The following is an 18,668-nucleotide window of genomic DNA, read 5'->3' as shown; positions in this document are numbered from 1 at the left end:
GCACAAGCCTGACTGTTTGGTACCGTGCTGATGCATCAGTCATGACTGCCATATGACCATGATCACAGTAGACGAAAACTGCACCATTTACACAGAATGCAACTCTTGTTCTGTAAATTAAAAACATTACCACCTAGCTCAGGATAATCCCTATTAACCATGCTCTTGGGTGCTATATTTTAAGCATACCCAGGCATACTCAGACACACACTACACAAGTATTGAACAAAAAGAATGTAAGATGCAGATGCAGCTGCACATCCACTTAAATAAAAAACTTCAAACGCACTCTGCATCCAAAAACGCAGCACTCACTAGTAAAATTAAACTGTATGGCAATACCCGCAGCTGCATCTGACAGAAGTCCATGGCACCGTGAGTAGGAGAATTGGTTTCACTTTTTCTCGCTGATCGGGGGTCCGCCGTGACCGCTTCTCACCATTTTGACGTTTGAAGGAGTTTCTTGATGTGATATTCTGCTGTTTTACAAGATTTTGTTTGTGAGTGCACTGTTTGAAGTTTTATTTTGGTGTGCTATTAAACCTTTGATGGTATCACACTATTTGCACTTCTTTTGTCTCTCTCTGACATATATGTGGAACTGATTGGATGTCATATTTGGATTACATCTTTATTGACGGGAACAACTACATCTGATAAGGTTTTTTGTGCCAAAACACGAGAGTGTGAGGCATACCTATCCGGTGAGTGTCCATTTGATGGGGGAGGAATCACTGAGCACTGTCGGGTGTGGTGGAAGTTTTTGAAAAAATTTGAAGATCGCAGGATCCTTATACACATGAACTTTGCTTTGTTTGGCCACGTTCTAAATTATTTTTAAAGACTGTCTCTTGCACTTTCAGTGCGTTCACTTCACGTTTAAGTCAATCACGGGTGTTTATTATTACAGTCACAGTTTAGTGTTTATTTCTTAAACTGGATATATTTTGTTTATTATCACTGTATATCATTACATATGGGTTGTAGTAATGTATTTTATATAGTCAAATATGCACAGTTATTTGATAGCGCTGTTTTAATTTGTTGACACTCCTTAGAGAGTTTCATCATCTTACATTCTTTTTGTTCACTTATTATCTTCTAAACAGCAGCTAGGCATCATCCACTCCTCCATAGGCGCAACGGTGGGCGACTTTTTAGGGCGCATTCTATAGATCACCCATTGTTACTACACAAGTATTACCACATTATGAACACACCGGGTTCAATCAGCTTTTCTCAAGTTTTCTGCACCATGCAGGTTAGTTAAAATTCTAACTAATAATGTAAACTGGCCATCCAATTAAAGTTCCGGGAACATTTTCATTAGTTTTAATGCTGGATGGTTAAATGTATCCTAAACATGGACGAGAAAAAAAAAAAAAAAAACACGTCGGCTTCCTTCAAACTCGCTTGTATATTCCCACTTTGCATGAAACCTTACATCGTCAGACTGCAGAAGGTGTCGATCAATTGTAATGAGACAGGACAGATACCTTGTAAAATTCAGATTGATCTGAAACTAGTGCAAGAATGATGTAGAGAGGGTATCCTTGTGGAACATTTCTCCAGCGTGGCAAAACCCATATGGCTGTGGTAATGACAAGCAAGTGAAAGGTTAAAAAGGTGTTCATTTGCTTTCTGCAAACATAAAATGGCTAGAGTATCCACAGAAGCATGGCAACAGAATATCCAGCCAATTAGCCACATAAATAAAAAATACACCCCCAAACATTACCCGCATTAGAGGTTTGACACTCAAACATACACTGACCAGAGGGAGGCACAAGAAGAAAATTTGCTGCAAAAAGACAATGTGCCATTCAAAACACCTTGTTAAGTACAGTTAAAGCTTGTCACAGATTCTTAAATGATCACGCCTTCATCCATGTCAATTACGAGGTGCAATAGCAAATACATATCCAGGGCCCTTTCAGTCAAAAAATAAAAAAAAAATTTGGTTAAGATTGTTCTTTATCTTGGAAACTGTCTTTCCCCCAACCAATAAAAAAAAAAAAAAAGTGTACTGCAAAATAAAACATTAAGGAAGCAGTGTCCTTCAGACATGAGTCAAAGTTCAAGAGGCCTCTTATTCTTGTTTATCCTGCAGCTGCTGTTTCCAGGCCTCATTCAAGTAAACTAGTCGTTTGTAGTTGATGATAAGGAGAATGAAGTTCAGCAAATAAGTGGCGACACAGATAACACAGAAGTCCTTCAGCACAAAGTACAGGATATATGCCAGGTAGAGGGACCCTGCCACTGATACTATAGAAGAGGACATTAGCACTAATGCTGCTACAGCACTTACTGTCATACCTGCAAAAAAAAAAAAAAAAAAAAAAAGATAATCAGTTCAAAACACAAAAAACAGCATTTTCAAATTAAAAGAATTTTCATTAAAATAGTCAAAAAGTATTAGAAGATCTAATTCTAGACAGAAAAGGTGGCAAATATAAGTATTCAAATTGCATGCAATATGACTGTGGGGGTAGAAGTATTTAAAAAGGTAGGTGGTGTTGGGCCCCTTTCAGACAGCCACACCAGCGGATCCATCATCAGGGAATCTGTTAGCTGATCCGCGCTGAGCAGGCAGGCGACAGGTCCGTATCTGCACAGCCGCTGTTCTTCATATGCATTTGGATGCGGACTACGGAATCCGATCCACCAGACTGATGGGAAACAAACCCTCCAAAAAATATTCTGATAAGTGTAAGATAATAGGTTTGTGTGAAAGTTAATGTCTATAAGCTTTTTTTTTTTTTTAATATATATATATATATATATATATATATATATATATATATATATATATATATATATATATATATATATATATATATATATATATATATATATATATATATATATATATGTTGTCCAAGGTATTTAGTAAGATGCATAGTGAGTTTTTTTGAAGTTGCAATTTTTTGCCCACAATTGTTTGGAGAATTAAAATAAAAAAAATTCTGTACAAAATTGTCGTATTAATAAGTTATTTCTCACACATGGTAACCTTGCAATTACACCCCAAAACATATTCTGCTACTCATGAGTATGGCGATCCCACACGCGAGACTTTTCCAAAGCTTGGCCACAACAAGCTTGGCCCAACAAGCAGGGAGCACCATCAGGTGTTCGAGGAGCATAAATTACACCTTTAGTTTCTTGACTACCCATCACATTGTTGAAGACCCTGGAGCACAATGACATGTCTTTTTACACAAGTTTATAGAAAGTGTGCAAAGAAAAGTTGTTAATTCATAAGATATTTCTAACACATAGCATGTACATAGCAAACATTATGCCCCAAAATACATTCTGCTACTCCTCCTGAGTATAGCAATACCACGTGAGACTTTTCCACAGCCTAGCCACATACAGAGTCCCCACATTCAAGTAGCACCGTCGGGCATTCTAAAAAAGGCATAACTAACATTTCCTGACTACCCATCACATTTTTGAAAAACTCCTGAGCCTCCGTTAGGATTCTGTCCTCAGTTTCCATTTCAGAGCCACCGATTTCTACTGGCTGATACCCGCTATCCGAGTCTGACAGAGAGAGTTCCCAGCTACTCTCGTCCAACATACTCTGGAGTATATGGAATCCAATCACTGTCAAAAGACTTCCTCCGTAAACAACTCTAAAAACTCAAAAATGTTCCCCTTTTAACTAATGAAATGTACCCAATGAAAAATGTAGTAAATGAAACCTACCCATTCACTCTTGTCCCCCATCTTAACTACTGCAACTCCCTTCTCCTAGGCCTACTTTTCTACACAGGCAATTCCCCACTTCAGTCTATTATAAAATGCTGCAACAAGGCTCATCTACCTTAGCAACCATTAAGTGTCTGCCACCCCCTCCACTGGTTTCTGACTGCCCATGAATTAAATTTAAAATACTAACTTACAACTTTAATTCCAAAAAAGTTGGGACGCGGTGTAAAATCTATATAAAAACAGAATGCAATGATTGGCAAATCTCATAAACCAATATTAAAGTTGGGACATGGCAATAAAAAAAGCTGGAAAAGTGGCACTAACAAGGAAGAGCCAATGTCCCTTTCACAGAGCAGACTCCACCAGTTTGCATGCTCAGCTAGGGATGTCGCCGTTGATTTTCACTGAGCAGGCGGATGACTGGTCTGTCCGCTCCACTTCTGCAGAGCAGACACAGACTGCTCTCTTCTATGGGCGATTGGATATAAATGGACCGCCTGTTTGCACCCAACAGCCACCCTACCTGATCTGCTAGATGAAAAGGGAACGAATCTCCATTAGTCTACTTTTAGCGGAACGGATTGGATGTAGGCGGGTGTAAACAGACTTGACTGTTTACATCTGCCGCTCCATAGAGGGTCCACCTAAAAACTGACAGACAGACCGGAGCGCTGGTGTGAACGGGGCCAAATAGGGTTAATTGGCAACAGGTCAGTAACACGACTGTGTATAAAGAGAGCATGTTAGAGAGTCAGTGTATCAGAAGTAAAGTTGGGTAGAGTTTGACCAATCTGAAAAACTGCAACTAAAAATTGTCAAACAAAATTCAGAATAGTGTTCAACACAAAATTGCAAAGAATTTAAATATATCACAGTACATACTATCAGATTCTGAGGATCAGGAAACATTTCTGTGCAAGGGACAAGTCTAAAAACACGAAATATTGGACGCCCGTGATCTTCAGACAGCACTGCGTTAAACACATGCATGTTTCCAGCTAAAGATAGTTTTCTATTTAAGATACATTAATAATTTAGTTTATTCAACATGAAATGGAGCTTAGTTATGAAGCATATATGAATTCTGCAATACAATTTTTTGGAAAACAAATTTAATGAATCCAAAGTCTGCAAGTTGCGATAACATGCACTGCATCGATACTGGTTTATTTCATAGTTACCGTGAAATTGTAACTATGAAATAAAACAAAGTTTAGAAATATTCCTTTATCCTATTGTTTTGCAAATCTATGTAAACTACAAACCGTATGATTGAATCGGTTCCTATAATCGCTGTTTTACTAACCTGACAGCTTATTCTACATAGAATCTTTAATATTTGCAAACAAAATGAAGTTTCCTAGCTACCAGCAAGAATAAGTTCTTACATTTAAAGAGCATCGGTCATTTCAGATCCATCATGGCAGCGCCGTTTAGCGAGCATCCACACACCTGCTGCCGCCACGTCCCTCACCTTGTTGGGTCACTACCGCATCACCAAAAGTAAAGTGAATGGGACTGTCCGTGCGTCAACAGCGGGTCAGAGGAGGAGCCACTGTGGGACAGATGACCGTTCCTCTTTAAAAATTATGATTTAAAATAGAGTCGATTTAAATCAAATCCACCCTGCCTAGGAAGAATTCCAAAAACTACTGTCTGTGAACACAGTTTGCCATGACATTCAAAAATGCAAGGTAAAGCTTTATCATGCTTTATCAAGAAGTCGTATCTGCATATGATCCAGAAACTGCACTCCATTTTCTGGGCCAAAAGCTCATTTAACCACTTTAAGTCCTGACACTTTCTACCCTTTCCAGTCTTGGCCATTTAGTGCTGTCACAATTTGAATGACAATTAGCCATGCAATACTGTACCCAAATGAATTTATTATAATTGACTAAGAACTTTCTTTTGGTGGCATTTAAAAACATCACTGGGTTTATTTTCTGCTATATGAAAGAAAAGACACAAATTGTGAAGGAAAACCCATGCTCTTAATTTCCAATAAATATTTTTTTTTTTCAGAAAGTTAGGCCAATATGTATTCTGCTACAATTCTTTGTCAAAAATAACCCAAATTAGTGTAAGTTTAGTATGTGTGAAAGTTAGTTTACAAACTATGGTATATCTGAAAATGTATCAATCCTGATGTACCGACAGGCTCCCTCACTTCCTGAGGCCCTTAAAATGGCAGCAAAGTACAAATGACCCCTTTGTGGAAAGTAGACACCCCAAGGTATGTAGTAAGAGGCATGGTGAGAGAGAATATATACATTATATTTTCAGGAGAAGAGTACAGCGTCATATGACTGGTGTGGGTGGCAGCGATGATACTGACTGACCTATGACAGCATTCCAAACATTTTTTTTTTTTAAGTGGTTTATATTTTTCAATTGTTTGAAACTTTTTTTGTGTTTTTTAAACCCATACAATGACTGCTTATAACAGTGACTATCACCGTTATAAACAAATCACTTATGAATGGCATACATTTATTCATAGCCATTGTGTAGCATCACATGCATTATGATTTTCTCGGTCTGTACCATGTGATCACTTACTAATCACGGAGATATAACAAATCAACACAATAGGACACAATTAATGGCTATGAATGAAAGCCTATTGTGTAAAACTGTCATGTGATCGATAAACATAAGGTACTGGGGCAGGCATGGTACAGTGCTGGGTCTTCTTCTGTATCTGGTGGACACAGTGGGCAACAGGTACTTCTGCACGTCCAGCGTGTGACAGGGGACGTCATGGCGTCCACCCAGTACGGCAGTGCACCCGTTTGGCCGTCATAAGTCTATAGGCCAGGTAGGAAGCAGTTAAAGTGGTTGTAGAGCGCAAGCATTAATAAAATATGAACAAAGTGTATCCCTCTATAGAGTGTACTTGTCTTAATCCAGAACATTGTCATTTCTGTCTGCAGACCCATTCTTCAGCCATCTACACGAGTCACTACAAGTTAGTTTTTCTGACACCAAGGACTACAACAAAGTGATCTCCAGCACACAGCCCATGATTGACAGCCTCAGCTCTGTTCCTGTGTGAAGGGGTTGTCACTTCCCTCCAATCTGCACTCAGAACACTCCTCACTGAGCTCTGCAGGGTGTAATTTCAGCATTATCAATTTTGGACTTTGAATGGATGTAGAGAAGACTGCAGATAACCTACAACCAAGGTAGGAGAAGTTTCAGCTCCATCACATGTGGCCAGTCAGTTATGCCCAACTCCCGGTTTCATTTCACTTTTTTAAAAAATAATTGGGGGTTAATCTGGCCCAAAAAACAAAACCACCATTTCTACTACTAAAAAAATATGCCCACTGTCAGCACTGTATAACTTGTATTCAGCATCAGCCCTTGAACCTTCCTGCCCCGTTCCAATACAAAATTGATTCAGGACAAGTGCTGCTCAGTCTTTAAAAAGGAAGCTTTGTAGGTTTATGAATATAAAGCGTCCTCTCGATTGGCTGAAATGAAATTCATGAGGTTAATTGCAAACTTCTCCATCTCAGCGGATCAAAGGAAGTCTACCCCACCTTCCCACACTGTAAGTGTTATATACTCTCTGTCTATGGGGTGAACAGATGAGAAAGGCCTGCCTTGCTTTCTGGCTCCAGCAGGCTTCCTCATTCAGCATGTTCAGCTTCCCCTAGTCTAAAATGAGCATTAAACCCTTGCAGGGTGGGGTCCTACTGCAAGGGTAGGTTGTCACCTTCCTGGAGTTAATCTTTTAAAGCCATAAATGTCTGCTCTTTGCCTGTAGACCCTCACATGCACCTAGTGGTCCCAAGCGATACACAGATGAAGCAAATCCTCATACATAAGAAGTTGTACCTGTGTATCTACAGCCATCTCTTCTGTACATCAATCTTTAGTTGTCGCAGCATGGGGCACAGTACAGAGAACAAACAGCTATGGATGAGTCACAGGCTGAGTGCTGCAGCTCCATCACCATTTTAACTCTCGGTGTCAGAAAAAGCTGCCAGAAGTGACTGCTGATAAAGTAACTAGGCAGCAGAGAGAAATGACTCAGCTTTGAAGCGAAACAAGTACACAGTATAGAAGGATGCGCTTTTTTTTAAAATTTCATGTCTGAAGTTTACAACCATTTTAATACTGACCGAATGGATGACCAACAATAGCAGACCGCTAGCCGTCATCTCTCTGTAAACCAACTGTAGCGCAAAACTTTTGTTTTCAATTACAATAACCATTGAGGGTAGCCTCGATACTTACACATGTATACTTTTTAGCTAGAACACCACATTTTACAAATACTCACCAAGCAGCATCTGTAGTAAATAAAATATAAATCCAAAGACACTGTTTGGCTGATTCATTATACTGTCCTTTCCAAAAATGGAACCCACAAGTCCAAATCCACGACCCCATCTGCAGGAAAGAAAACTCAACAAGTTAATATTGCAATTGCTATATGCCTTTAACAGATTGCCAATAAGGAATGAAGTACGCAGAGCACAAAGATTAAGACTCGCTACTTAAAAGACAAAACTCTTACTGTTAAAATAATCCGCCATAAAAGGATATAAATCTACTTTGTGTGCACAAAAATGCTTTTGCAAACAGTTGTTACCTTGTAAAATATCAGTGGATATCACTGTGCTGCAGACAGCCGCTATAGCCTCTGATGCAGCTGGCGTTCTGGCAAAACCGGTCAGGCGGACCTTTAACTGGCTACATCTTCCTTTGTGCCACATTAACACTGATTCATCAAGTGATGGAGTAGGACATAGAGGAGCCATGATTGCTGATCAATGACCTATTGGACTGAGAAGTATACTATTTTACTTTGATATTTTGGTTGCAACGGATAGCTGGGTCTATTCACAAATGTTGATCGTTCCAAGATGTACTATACTGACAGGCTACACTTCAGCTTTAAGCTTGTTCACAGCTGGGGCACAAATTGTGGCCCGATTGATGTAGCTGGAAAATGCTGCCATTTTCCTGGTGCAGACCAGTGTTGCCAACCGCCAGTATTTTTACTGGCAGCCAGTAAAAAATTGGCACTTCTCTCCAGCCAGTAAGAAAAAAAGGTTGCCAGTAAAAAATATGGCTGCGACGCTTGGCTTGGAACAGTGCATATGCAGCTCGGGTCTGGAGCCGGCCGATACCATCCAAGTGCCCGCTGCAGTGTGTTCAGTTGATGATGTGATGGTGCAAGGGAGCCAAGCGTAACAGCCGAAGCCTCGTGTGTGGGTCTGCAGCACGGGAATAAGGCAAGCCAGGAGCGGGACTGTCAGTGCTGTTTGGACTGAAGTGGACTAAAGGGACCACCTGGCATGGAGAGACACTGACTCAGGATGGGACGTGTCATCTGTGCTGCTGCACACTGCTGTCAGTATCACTCCAAGAGTCAATTTCATGAGTGCATCGCCCATTCTAGTGTATTGCGCTCCCGAGTCCTGTCCCTTAGCTACTTACTATATTGAAAAAAATAAAAATATGCTTTTTGCCTTAATATCTACCTCAAATCACATTGTATGTAGCAATGCGATTTGAGGCAGGTAGTAGCTAAGGGACAGGACACTAGAATGAGCGATGCACTCATGAAATTGACTCTCGGAGTGATACTTGCATATTGTACGTAGCCTAAAGACTGGAATTTGCACTTGAACTAATTTTTGTAACTTTTGGAACTACCAGTAAAAACTTGGCTGTGCCAGGAAATTTTGGGTGTTGTCAGTACATTTTTAATCTGGTAGGTTGGCAACACTGGTGAAGACCACGATCCATAATTAATAGCCACCATTCAGAAGCAGCTGGTCTCCTATGCCAAAGGCACTTGCATTGTATGCCTTAAATGGGTTGTAAAGGTAAAACAATTGTTCCCTAAATAGCTTCATTTACCTTAGTGCAGTCCTCTTTCACTTACCTCATCCTTCCATTTTGCTTTTAAATGTCCTTATTTCTGAGAAATCTTCACTTCCTGTTCTTCTGTCTGTAACTCCACACAGTAATGCGAGGCTTTCTCCCTGGTGTGGAGAAAGCCTTTTAAGGGGGGAGGGGGCGAGCAGGAGTGTCAGGACGCCCACTAACACACAGCTCCTTTCTCCATCTGCAAAGTAGAGAGTGTCCTGACACTCCTGCTCGCCCCCTCAAGAGGCTTTTTCCACACCAGGGAGAAAGCCTTGCATTTCTGTGTGGAGTTACAGACAGAAGAACAGGAAGTGAGGATTTCTCAGAAGAAAAAGGGACATTAAAAAGAAAAATTGAAGGATGAGGTAAGTGAAAGAGCACTGCACTAAGGTAAAGGAAACTTTTTTTTTTTTTTTTTTTAAATAAAGTACCTTTACAAGCCCTTTAAGTGAGGTACTGAATATACCGAGGATAAATAAATTTATCCTGTATGGCCAAAGTGAATGACTTGGAGGTTCACGATTACACTGAGCCACTTGTTTTAGGGCTTAGAAAACCCCTTTTACAGGCATTTGGCTTTTCAGCCTGTAAAAACATCTCCATGTAAGCCTGTGTCCATGCACACAGTGGATTTACAGGCGTATTAGAAGAGAAGTGTTTACAGGCTGAAGAGGAAAAAAAAAAAAAAAAAAAAAAAAAAACAACACACACCACTTAACGCTTCTAACCCCATCTAAAAATGTCTGAATGCACCCAATTGCAAGACAAATATTCTGGCCAATATAAACCATAAGGCTACTTTCACACTGGGGCGTCGCAGGCGGTAACGTGCCGCCATTTTTAGCGGCGCTTTACCAGGCGCTAGCGGGGTGATTTGAACTCCCGCTAGTGGCCGAAAGGGTTAAAACCACCCGCCCGCTCAGAGGCACTGCCCATTGATATCAATGAGCAGGGGCTCTTTGGGAGCGGTGTATACACCACTTCAAAGATGCGGCTAGCAGGACTGAGCGTCCCACCAGCGCACCGATCCAGTGTGAAAGCCCTCAGGCTTCCAAGAAGCAGCCAAGTATAAAGGTGATACACATTTAACCTGCCAAAGTATGTGTAATCCTGGTCTTTCCTTTATTCGGCTCTGGCCAGAGTGGATTGGATATAAACCAACTCGATTTAATCACTTGCCAACCAGCTGCCATCATACTGCGGTAGGCCGGCTTATTCCCGCAAATCACCATAGGTGTACGTCAACACCTTTAAAGGCGATAGAAGGGACGCATGCCCGTTGGCCACCTGTCATTGCAGGCAGGAGACCACACAAATCCCCGTTCTGACAGGAGCAGAGATAGATCATCTGTTCCTACTAATCAGGAACAGCGATTTGTCTCCTCCTCTAGTCAGTCCCATCCCCCCAGTTAGAAACTGGGAACACATTTAACCCCTTGACTTCCCCCTAGTGTTAACCCCTTTCCTACCAGTGACATTTACACAGTAATCAGTGCATTTTTATGTCAGTGTCGTCAGTCTTTTTTTTGTAAACGAAGGGGGCCATTACTAGTAACAAAATAAAAAAACAAAAATGACAAATCTATCCCCTATTTTGTAGATGCTATAACCAAACACTTATTGCGATTTTAACCAAAATATAAACAAATTATATATATATATATATATATATATATATATATATAACACACACACACACACACACACACACACGGAGGGTTTTACTTTTTTTGGGATATTTATTATAGCAAAAAGTACAAAATATTTTTTCAAAATTGTCGCTTTTGTTTATAGCGCAAAAATAAATAAAAACGCAGAGGTGATCAATTACCACCAAAAGAAAGCTCATTATGAGGGGGGATATCAATTTGTTTGGGTACAGTGTGGCACGACCACGCAATTGTCAGTTAAAATCAACACAGTGCTGGATCACAAAAAATAGCCTGTCATTAAGGGGGAAAATCTTCCAGGGCTAAAGTGGTTAAAATCATGATTTAAACCACTAGTAAAAAGGCTCGATTTAAAAATCAATTTTTAAAAGATCAACTGTCATCTCTGTCCTGCAGCAGCTACCCCTCACCGACAGTCCTATTCACTTTAATGGGATGGCTGGTGATGCAGCAGTGGCACAACAAGGTGAGGGACTGGGGCAGCAGGTGAGTGGATGCCCGCTAACAGGCACTGCCATGATGGCTTTGTTTTTTTATAAATTGGGATATTTACTAAAGAAAAAAAAATGTTTTTTTCAAAATGATGCTTTTTGGTTTAAAGTGCAAAAAAAAAAAAAAACGCAGAGGTGATCAAATACCACCAAAAGAAAACTCTTTTTGAAAAAAAAAAAAAATGCCAATTGTCAGTTAAAGCAACGCAGTGCCGCATCACAAAAAATGGCCGGTCATTAGGCAGCCAAAAAAACACACAAATCCCTGTTCTGTCAGGGGAGAGGAGACATGTTTGTTTCTACCAAGTAGGACCAACGATACGTCTCCTCCCCCAGTCAGTCCTTTCCACATACAGTTAGAACACACCTAGGGAACCAATTTAACCCCTTGATCACCCTGTAGTGTTAACCCCTTACCTACCAGTGACATCTATACAGTAATAGTGCTTTTATTTATAGCAGTGATGGCTGTATGTCAATGGTCTCAAAAATTTGTCAAGTGTCCATTGTAATACAAAAAAAAAAAGTCGCAGATTACTAGTATAAAAAAATAAATAAATCTTTCCCATAGTTTGTAGACGCTATAACTTTTGCGCAAACAAATCAATATACACTTATTGCAATTTTTTAACCAAAAATATGTAAAATAAATACTTATCGGCCTACACCAGGGCTTGACAGATTTGCTTGGAATCTAGGAGCCAGCTAAAAAAGTTAGGAGCCAGGAACATGCCCCGTCCCGCCCAGCTCACGCACAGAAGCAAACGCATATGTGAGTAGCGCCCCGCATATGAAATTTTATTCTGTAGGGTGTTATAATAAAAAATATATATAATGTTTGGGGGCTACAATTAGAGGGGAAGGAGATGGCAGTCAAAAAAGACAGGGAAAGCCCCATTAGCATTGCCGATAGTCTTGTCATACCAAGAGCCACCGCAAGATGGCGCCAGATCACAGAAAGAAGCATATGCCTGCAGAAAGCCACGACCTCAATTACCAGCCAGTCCGACACGATCGTGCAGCGGGGGCACACAGAGACACAGGATACCCCAGCAGTGCCGCCCCAGGCGCAAAGTTGCCAATTCCAGTCGCAATGGCAACCTAGCGCCCAGGATTTGTCGAACCCTGGCCTACACAGATTAATTTTTTTAAATTTGGGGATATTATAGAAAAAAAGTGACGCCTTTTTTTCGTTGATAGTGCAAAAAATTAAAACCGCACAGGTGATCAAATACCACCAAAATAAAGCTCTATTTGTGGGAAAAAATGTTTTGGGTACAGCGTTGCATGACCGCGCAATTGTCAGTTAAAACGATGCAGTAGCAAATTATAAAAAGAGCTCTGGTCAGGAAGAGGGTAAAATCTTCCGGGGCTGAAGTGGTTAATGTAGAACTATAGGCAAAATACTTCTCATTTTAGATAGAGGTTTTAACCCACGCTTACTCTTCGTTTTATTTGCCATCCATGACCCATTGGGGAGATTTACCTTCACTTCCTGTCCCATACCCAAAACAGGAAGAGGAAAGCCCTGTAAATTCAGGGAATACCTTAGGGCAGTGATGGCGAACCTTGGCACCCCAGATGTTTTGGAACTACATTTCCCATGACTCTCCACTATATTGTAGAGTGCACGAGCATCATGGGAAATGTAGTTCCAAAACATCTGGGGTGCCAAGGTTCGCCATCACTGCCTTAGGGCAGTGGTCTCCAAACTGAGGCCCTGGGGCCAGATGTGGCCCTTTGCTTGACTTAATCCGGCCCTTGGGGCATTCTTCCGTCCATCTGCAATGGGGCATAATTCTTGTTTCTGACACCAATGGGGCACTATTCCACTGACGCCATCAATTCATTCCATTGACACCAATGATGGGGCACAGTTATTTCCTTTGACACCAACAGTGAGGCACTAGTCCTCCCACTGACACCAAAGATATGGTATAGTTTACTCCCACTGGACACCTGGACATTTTCTACTCCCAATGGCCCTAGTCAGGCCCCCCTAAAGTCTGAAGTACCATAAACTGGCCCTTTGTTTAGAAAGTTTGGAGACCCCTGCCTTAGGGTCTCCCAGGTCACCAGAACAAGCTTCCCCATTGGAAGATCTCCCCTCTATTACTTTTCTGGGGCCAACCCAAAACTTGAGATTTTCTTTTACTTTCAATGACAATGGTAAACAGAGCAAATGGAGAGGGTGAACCGCTCTAATGGGTGGCACAGACCACAACAAAAATAGGTTTTCTAGAGGGTCTCCACTATCCAGAAATCAGAACAAATATTTTGCCTGAACTGCTTTAAAAAAAATACTCGCCAGGTAGACATGTGGGTAAACAAATCCCTGCTGGAGATTACCCCCCAAAAAAAAAAAAAAAAAAATTGCATAATTATCCACCAGGGCACATGTTATATAGTCAGTATAAAAAAAAAAAAAAAAAAAAACACAACACACACACAGACGTTGCATTTGAAAATACTTTTAAACGCTTTCCGACCACCGCATGACGATGTACGTCGGCACAATGGCACAGCTGCGCAAATGGGCGTACATGTACGTCCCCTTTAAATCGTGACATAGTGGGCCCGCCACGTACTCCGTGAGCGTGCCCACAGCCTCTATGTCCGTGGTCATGTCACAAAGAGGCAGAATGGGGAAATACCCATCTAAACAAGGCATTTCCCTGTTCTGCCTCACAATATGACAGATCTACTGCTCCCTGTCATCAGGAGCAGTGATCCATCATGTTCTAGTGAGACAATCCCCCTACAGTTAGAATCACTCCCTAGAACAAAATTAACCCCTTCCCTACCAGTGTCATTTACACAGTAACTGATCACTGTATATATGACAATGGTCCCAAAATAACGTCAAAAGTGTGATGTGTCCGCCATAATGTCGCAGTCACGAAAAAATAAAAAAAAATGTACGTGTCCTTGTCAGGCTATTGGGCAGTACTATGGTTATAACTTTATTGCTTAACCCGTTATGAGCTTGGAAACATATGACCCTATGGGTCCACTTTTGGGGAAAAGTGTGGGAAAATGTGTTCTGTCTGATAAAATCAAGGTTGAACTTTTTGGCCATAATTCCAAAAGATATGTTTGGCACAAAAACACTGCACATCACCAAAAGAACATCATACCCACAGTGAAGCATGGAGGTGGCATCATCATGCTTTAGGGCCGTTTTTCTTCAGTTTGAACAGAGGCCTTAATCAAGGTAGAGGGAATTATGAACAGTTCCAAATACCAGGGAATATTGGCACAAAATCTTCAGGCTTCTGCTAGAAAGCTGAACATAAAGAAGAACTTCATCTTGACAGCGACACAGAGCATGCATCCATTTCAAGAAATAGTTTTACCAGAAGATTAAAGTTTTGGAATGGCCCAGCCAGAGCCCAGACCTGAATCCCATTGAAAATCTGTGGGGTGAACTGAAGAGGGTTGTAAACAGGAGATGACCTCGCAATCTGACAGATTTGGAGTGTTTTTGCAACGAAGAATGGGCAAATATTGCCAAGTAAAGATGTGCCATGCCGACAGACGCATACCCAAAAAGACCGATGTAATAAAATCAAAAGGTGCTTCAAAGTATTAGTGTAAGGGTGTGTGCATTTATGCAACCATATTTAAAAAAAAAAAATATTTACTTTACTTCACATAAAAGATTTCAGTCTTTCAATTGAGTTGTACAGTTTATAGGTCACATTAAAAAGGTGAAAAAAGTTCTGAAATTATGTCTTATTTTACACCACAAAAACCTGACATTTTACCAGGGGTGTGTAGACTTTATATCCACTGTATATTATGCTCCTAGGTTTAGATCTTGCATTACAGTTAACCTCCCAGATATCAAACATGACATCAAGATGGTGTCTGAAGACAACAACCGTACATAAAGAATTAACCATCAACTCCAAAAACTGCAGCATCATCCATACGATTCTATGACATCCATAATACTCAAGAGTAGGGATGGGCTCAGGCGTTGTCGGATCCTAGACCCACCTGAGCAATCCCACTAGAAAGCAGTCACTGCACACCGCCATAGGCAGCGAGGCATTTCCCAGTCAGTTTACATATGCCGATTCATAGAGGAGAATAGAGGGTCTGATCAGGGCCTGCCTGAAAAACAGACAGGCGGACTGCTGGTGTGAAAGAGGCATAAAGGGGTAGGACAATTCACCTGCAGCTGCATTATAAATGGAAAATACCAGCCGGTTAATCCCACTCCAAATCACATACTCTATACGTCAATAAGTTCACATGTCTTGTAGCAGTCTGATGGGCTCCCCGTAATATCCCATGGAAAGTTAAAATGTGGACAGCCCTGGATTGCTCCTGCTTCTCTGCAATTTTTGCCATGCAGCATCACACCCATCGCTACCACCACTGCAATCTGATGTCAGTCATGACGACAAGAGCATCACCAACTGTACATTATCCTGAATCTCCGGCCACTACCCATAGTCAACAAAAAGGAATTTCTGCCTGGGGCGTGTTTTATTATAACCACCATCCACCCCTGCAAAGGCATTGAGCACCACCCAAACAGAGCTTTTTGGTAGTATGTAATCACAAAATGTTTAGCCTTTTTTTTTCTTTCACAAAATTAAGTAATTTTTCCTCTTAGCTGATGGGGCAGCAATGATAATTAGGGGACAGATAACTAGCAAGCCTGTCAGCACATTGCTTACACTGTTGAGGGCAGTTATCAGCTCTCCTTTCCATACAAAGGAAAGGACCGATAACTGGCAAGTCTTCTTACATGTAATCAGCTGTGATTGGACACAACTAATCATAAGGTAAAAAGCACCGCTAAGATTCGCCCTTATCCCTGATTTATGATCAGCTGTGTCCAAAGGAGTGTGCTCGATGCATGCCACGGGGGGCAGAGTTCTGGGAAGACATCATCCCAGAACAAGACTACTGTAGCCGTCTTGGCTATATCACAGTACTAAAGAGCTTAAACCGTGTATTAAGCAGTTTGCCCATGGTTGGCAAATCACATACTCCATTTTTCCGTCACAAGGTTGGCCTTCTGAAAACTATAGTTGCTTAGCTGTCATGGGGACCCTTTTTTTTTCTATATTTTCAATCACCGACCTGAAACAAGCAAGAAGGTATGAACTTCGCTTTTTAGAACTGCATACTTGTTTCGGATTAGCAACCTAAATAAATGAAGCAACCACATTTCAAACACAAGCAATTGTAATCAAAGGAAAAAAATGGATTACAAGAAAAGGCTGCAGTCCTGGAATTGCCATATGCACTGCTAAAAAAAAAAAAAATCCACATGATTTTTCTGACCGCTTTTTGGCTAAAATTAAGTAAAAGTGACAATTCTCTAAACCACTATAAATCACAAATTCATGTACACAACATTTATTTAAACATGAAAAGTAAAATAAGGCAATATATCAATTGTCTAACAGACCATCATGATGATTCACAAGCATGGAATCTGCTAATGACAGTCCAAATAGATATCCCAGCGATTCAGTGTGCAAAATCAGCAAACAAAAAGTGACAAGTCAGAGACAGGCCATCCCCACATCTACTCACGCCTCTTACCGGAGACTTTGGATCTTTGGACTTTATCTCCACATGTCCCTGTGGTTATAGGAAGGATGAAAGGCATCATTCACATTTAGCCTCAGCCACGTTACCATCCAAGGGTTTCACCCAATGTTTAATCAATATTATAAAGAAGTAGTGCAGCGCATACAATTAAAATTGTTGTAACAGAAGTGTAAAAAAGTGCAATAAACACAGCAAAAAATGTAAACAAAAAAATGTCCAAATAAATGTGAATTAAAGTCCAGAGAATTGTGTGACGAACAAATTCCAAACTCCACATGAGATTCACAGGTGACGTGAGCGCAAACAATAAGTGATCCCTCCACCACTACAGGATTAGCCACTCTCACCTCAAGGCATGACTCCTGTGTTACCAGGTAGTCATGCAAACAGATATCTTATATGCAGATACACCCGATGGCAAATGTCATGTCAGGTCCCTCAGCAATCCACAGCAGATAATGCACCATATATGGAAGAAAAACAGATCTAAGTGCTCTCCGTTTCAAAATACTAAAATTTATTGGGCAAGCATAAAACTACTCACAAAAATCCGAACGAACGGCAGCATATAAAACAAAGGACAGGTTTGTTTCTGAAAAGGACGGCAGCGAGCAACGTCTGTATGCTCCTCGGGGAAGTGCTGCCGATTGTTCCATCAGCACCGATTAAGTGTAGCCTCGGTTCACCTTGGTGTCCAGATGGGGGGTAGCTCTGCAATTATTCTAGCCTTATGGTTTAATGTATAGTACCCCTCCTGGTATGACGGGGGACCTGATGGGAAAGGAAACCAAGTCACCCACTGGGTGAGGTGCACTGCACTATGGGAGCAATTCCTGGCAGAGGTACCCAAAGGGGCACAAATACTCCCGATCTGACTCCTACCATGTCTGATCAGGGGCTGGGTTAAGCAGAGAGCACTAGGCCAAATCAAAACTTTTTGTACTACACGTCATGGGCTAGGTCTTTTGAGGAAAAAAAAAAGTGCATTCTTCACTTGGTTTGTAGGGTGTGTGTCTTTGTGCTTACTCTGAAGTCTAGGGGGAGGATAAGTGGTTCTTGGGTTGCTTCCTCACCTGCCTTGAGGGGGGTGGGATCTCTCGAGAGCCCAACACCTAGTACTCATTGCTCCGACGGTCATTAGAAGCAAGACCCACCAGTCCTTTTGGCTAGCAGGACCTAAATGTGCCTTACCCCAAATCAGGAGTCCTGCCCTCAGGGAAGGGCCCCTCTTCTTCACAAGGGGATCACCTCAAGTGCACTGTGTTTCAAATGCACATTTTTTTGTACACTTCAGCGTTTAGTTTTTGCATACTGCATG

General features: G+C 41.2%; 1 protein-coding gene across 1 annotated transcript in view; it reads right to left on the bottom strand.

Moving 5' to 3' along the window:
* Positions 1–1,372: 1,372 nt before the first annotated feature.
* The window catches only part of VKORC1L1 (vitamin K epoxide reductase complex subunit 1 like 1), a 35,051-nt gene continuing 17,755 nt past the window's right edge, over positions 1,373–18,668 (bottom strand). The window contains exons 2-3 of the mRNA XM_040336762.1: positions 8,015–8,124; positions 1,373–2,316 (exon numbers count right to left, since the gene is read on the bottom strand). Coding sequence (XP_040192696.1) covers positions 2,090–2,316; positions 8,015–8,124 — 337 coding nt within the window. The 3' untranslated portion in view covers positions 1,373–2,089. The remainder of the gene's footprint in view (positions 2,317–8,014; positions 8,125–18,668) is intronic.

The sequence above is a fragment of the Rana temporaria genome, chromosome 2, assembly GCF_905171775.1.
Source record: "Rana temporaria chromosome 2, aRanTem1.1, whole genome shotgun sequence".
Lineage (NCBI taxonomy): Eukaryota > Metazoa > Chordata > Amphibia > Anura > Ranidae > Rana > Rana temporaria.
Note: the sequence above shows the minus strand (reverse complement) of the source record. Positions and strands in the feature narration are given on the sequence as shown.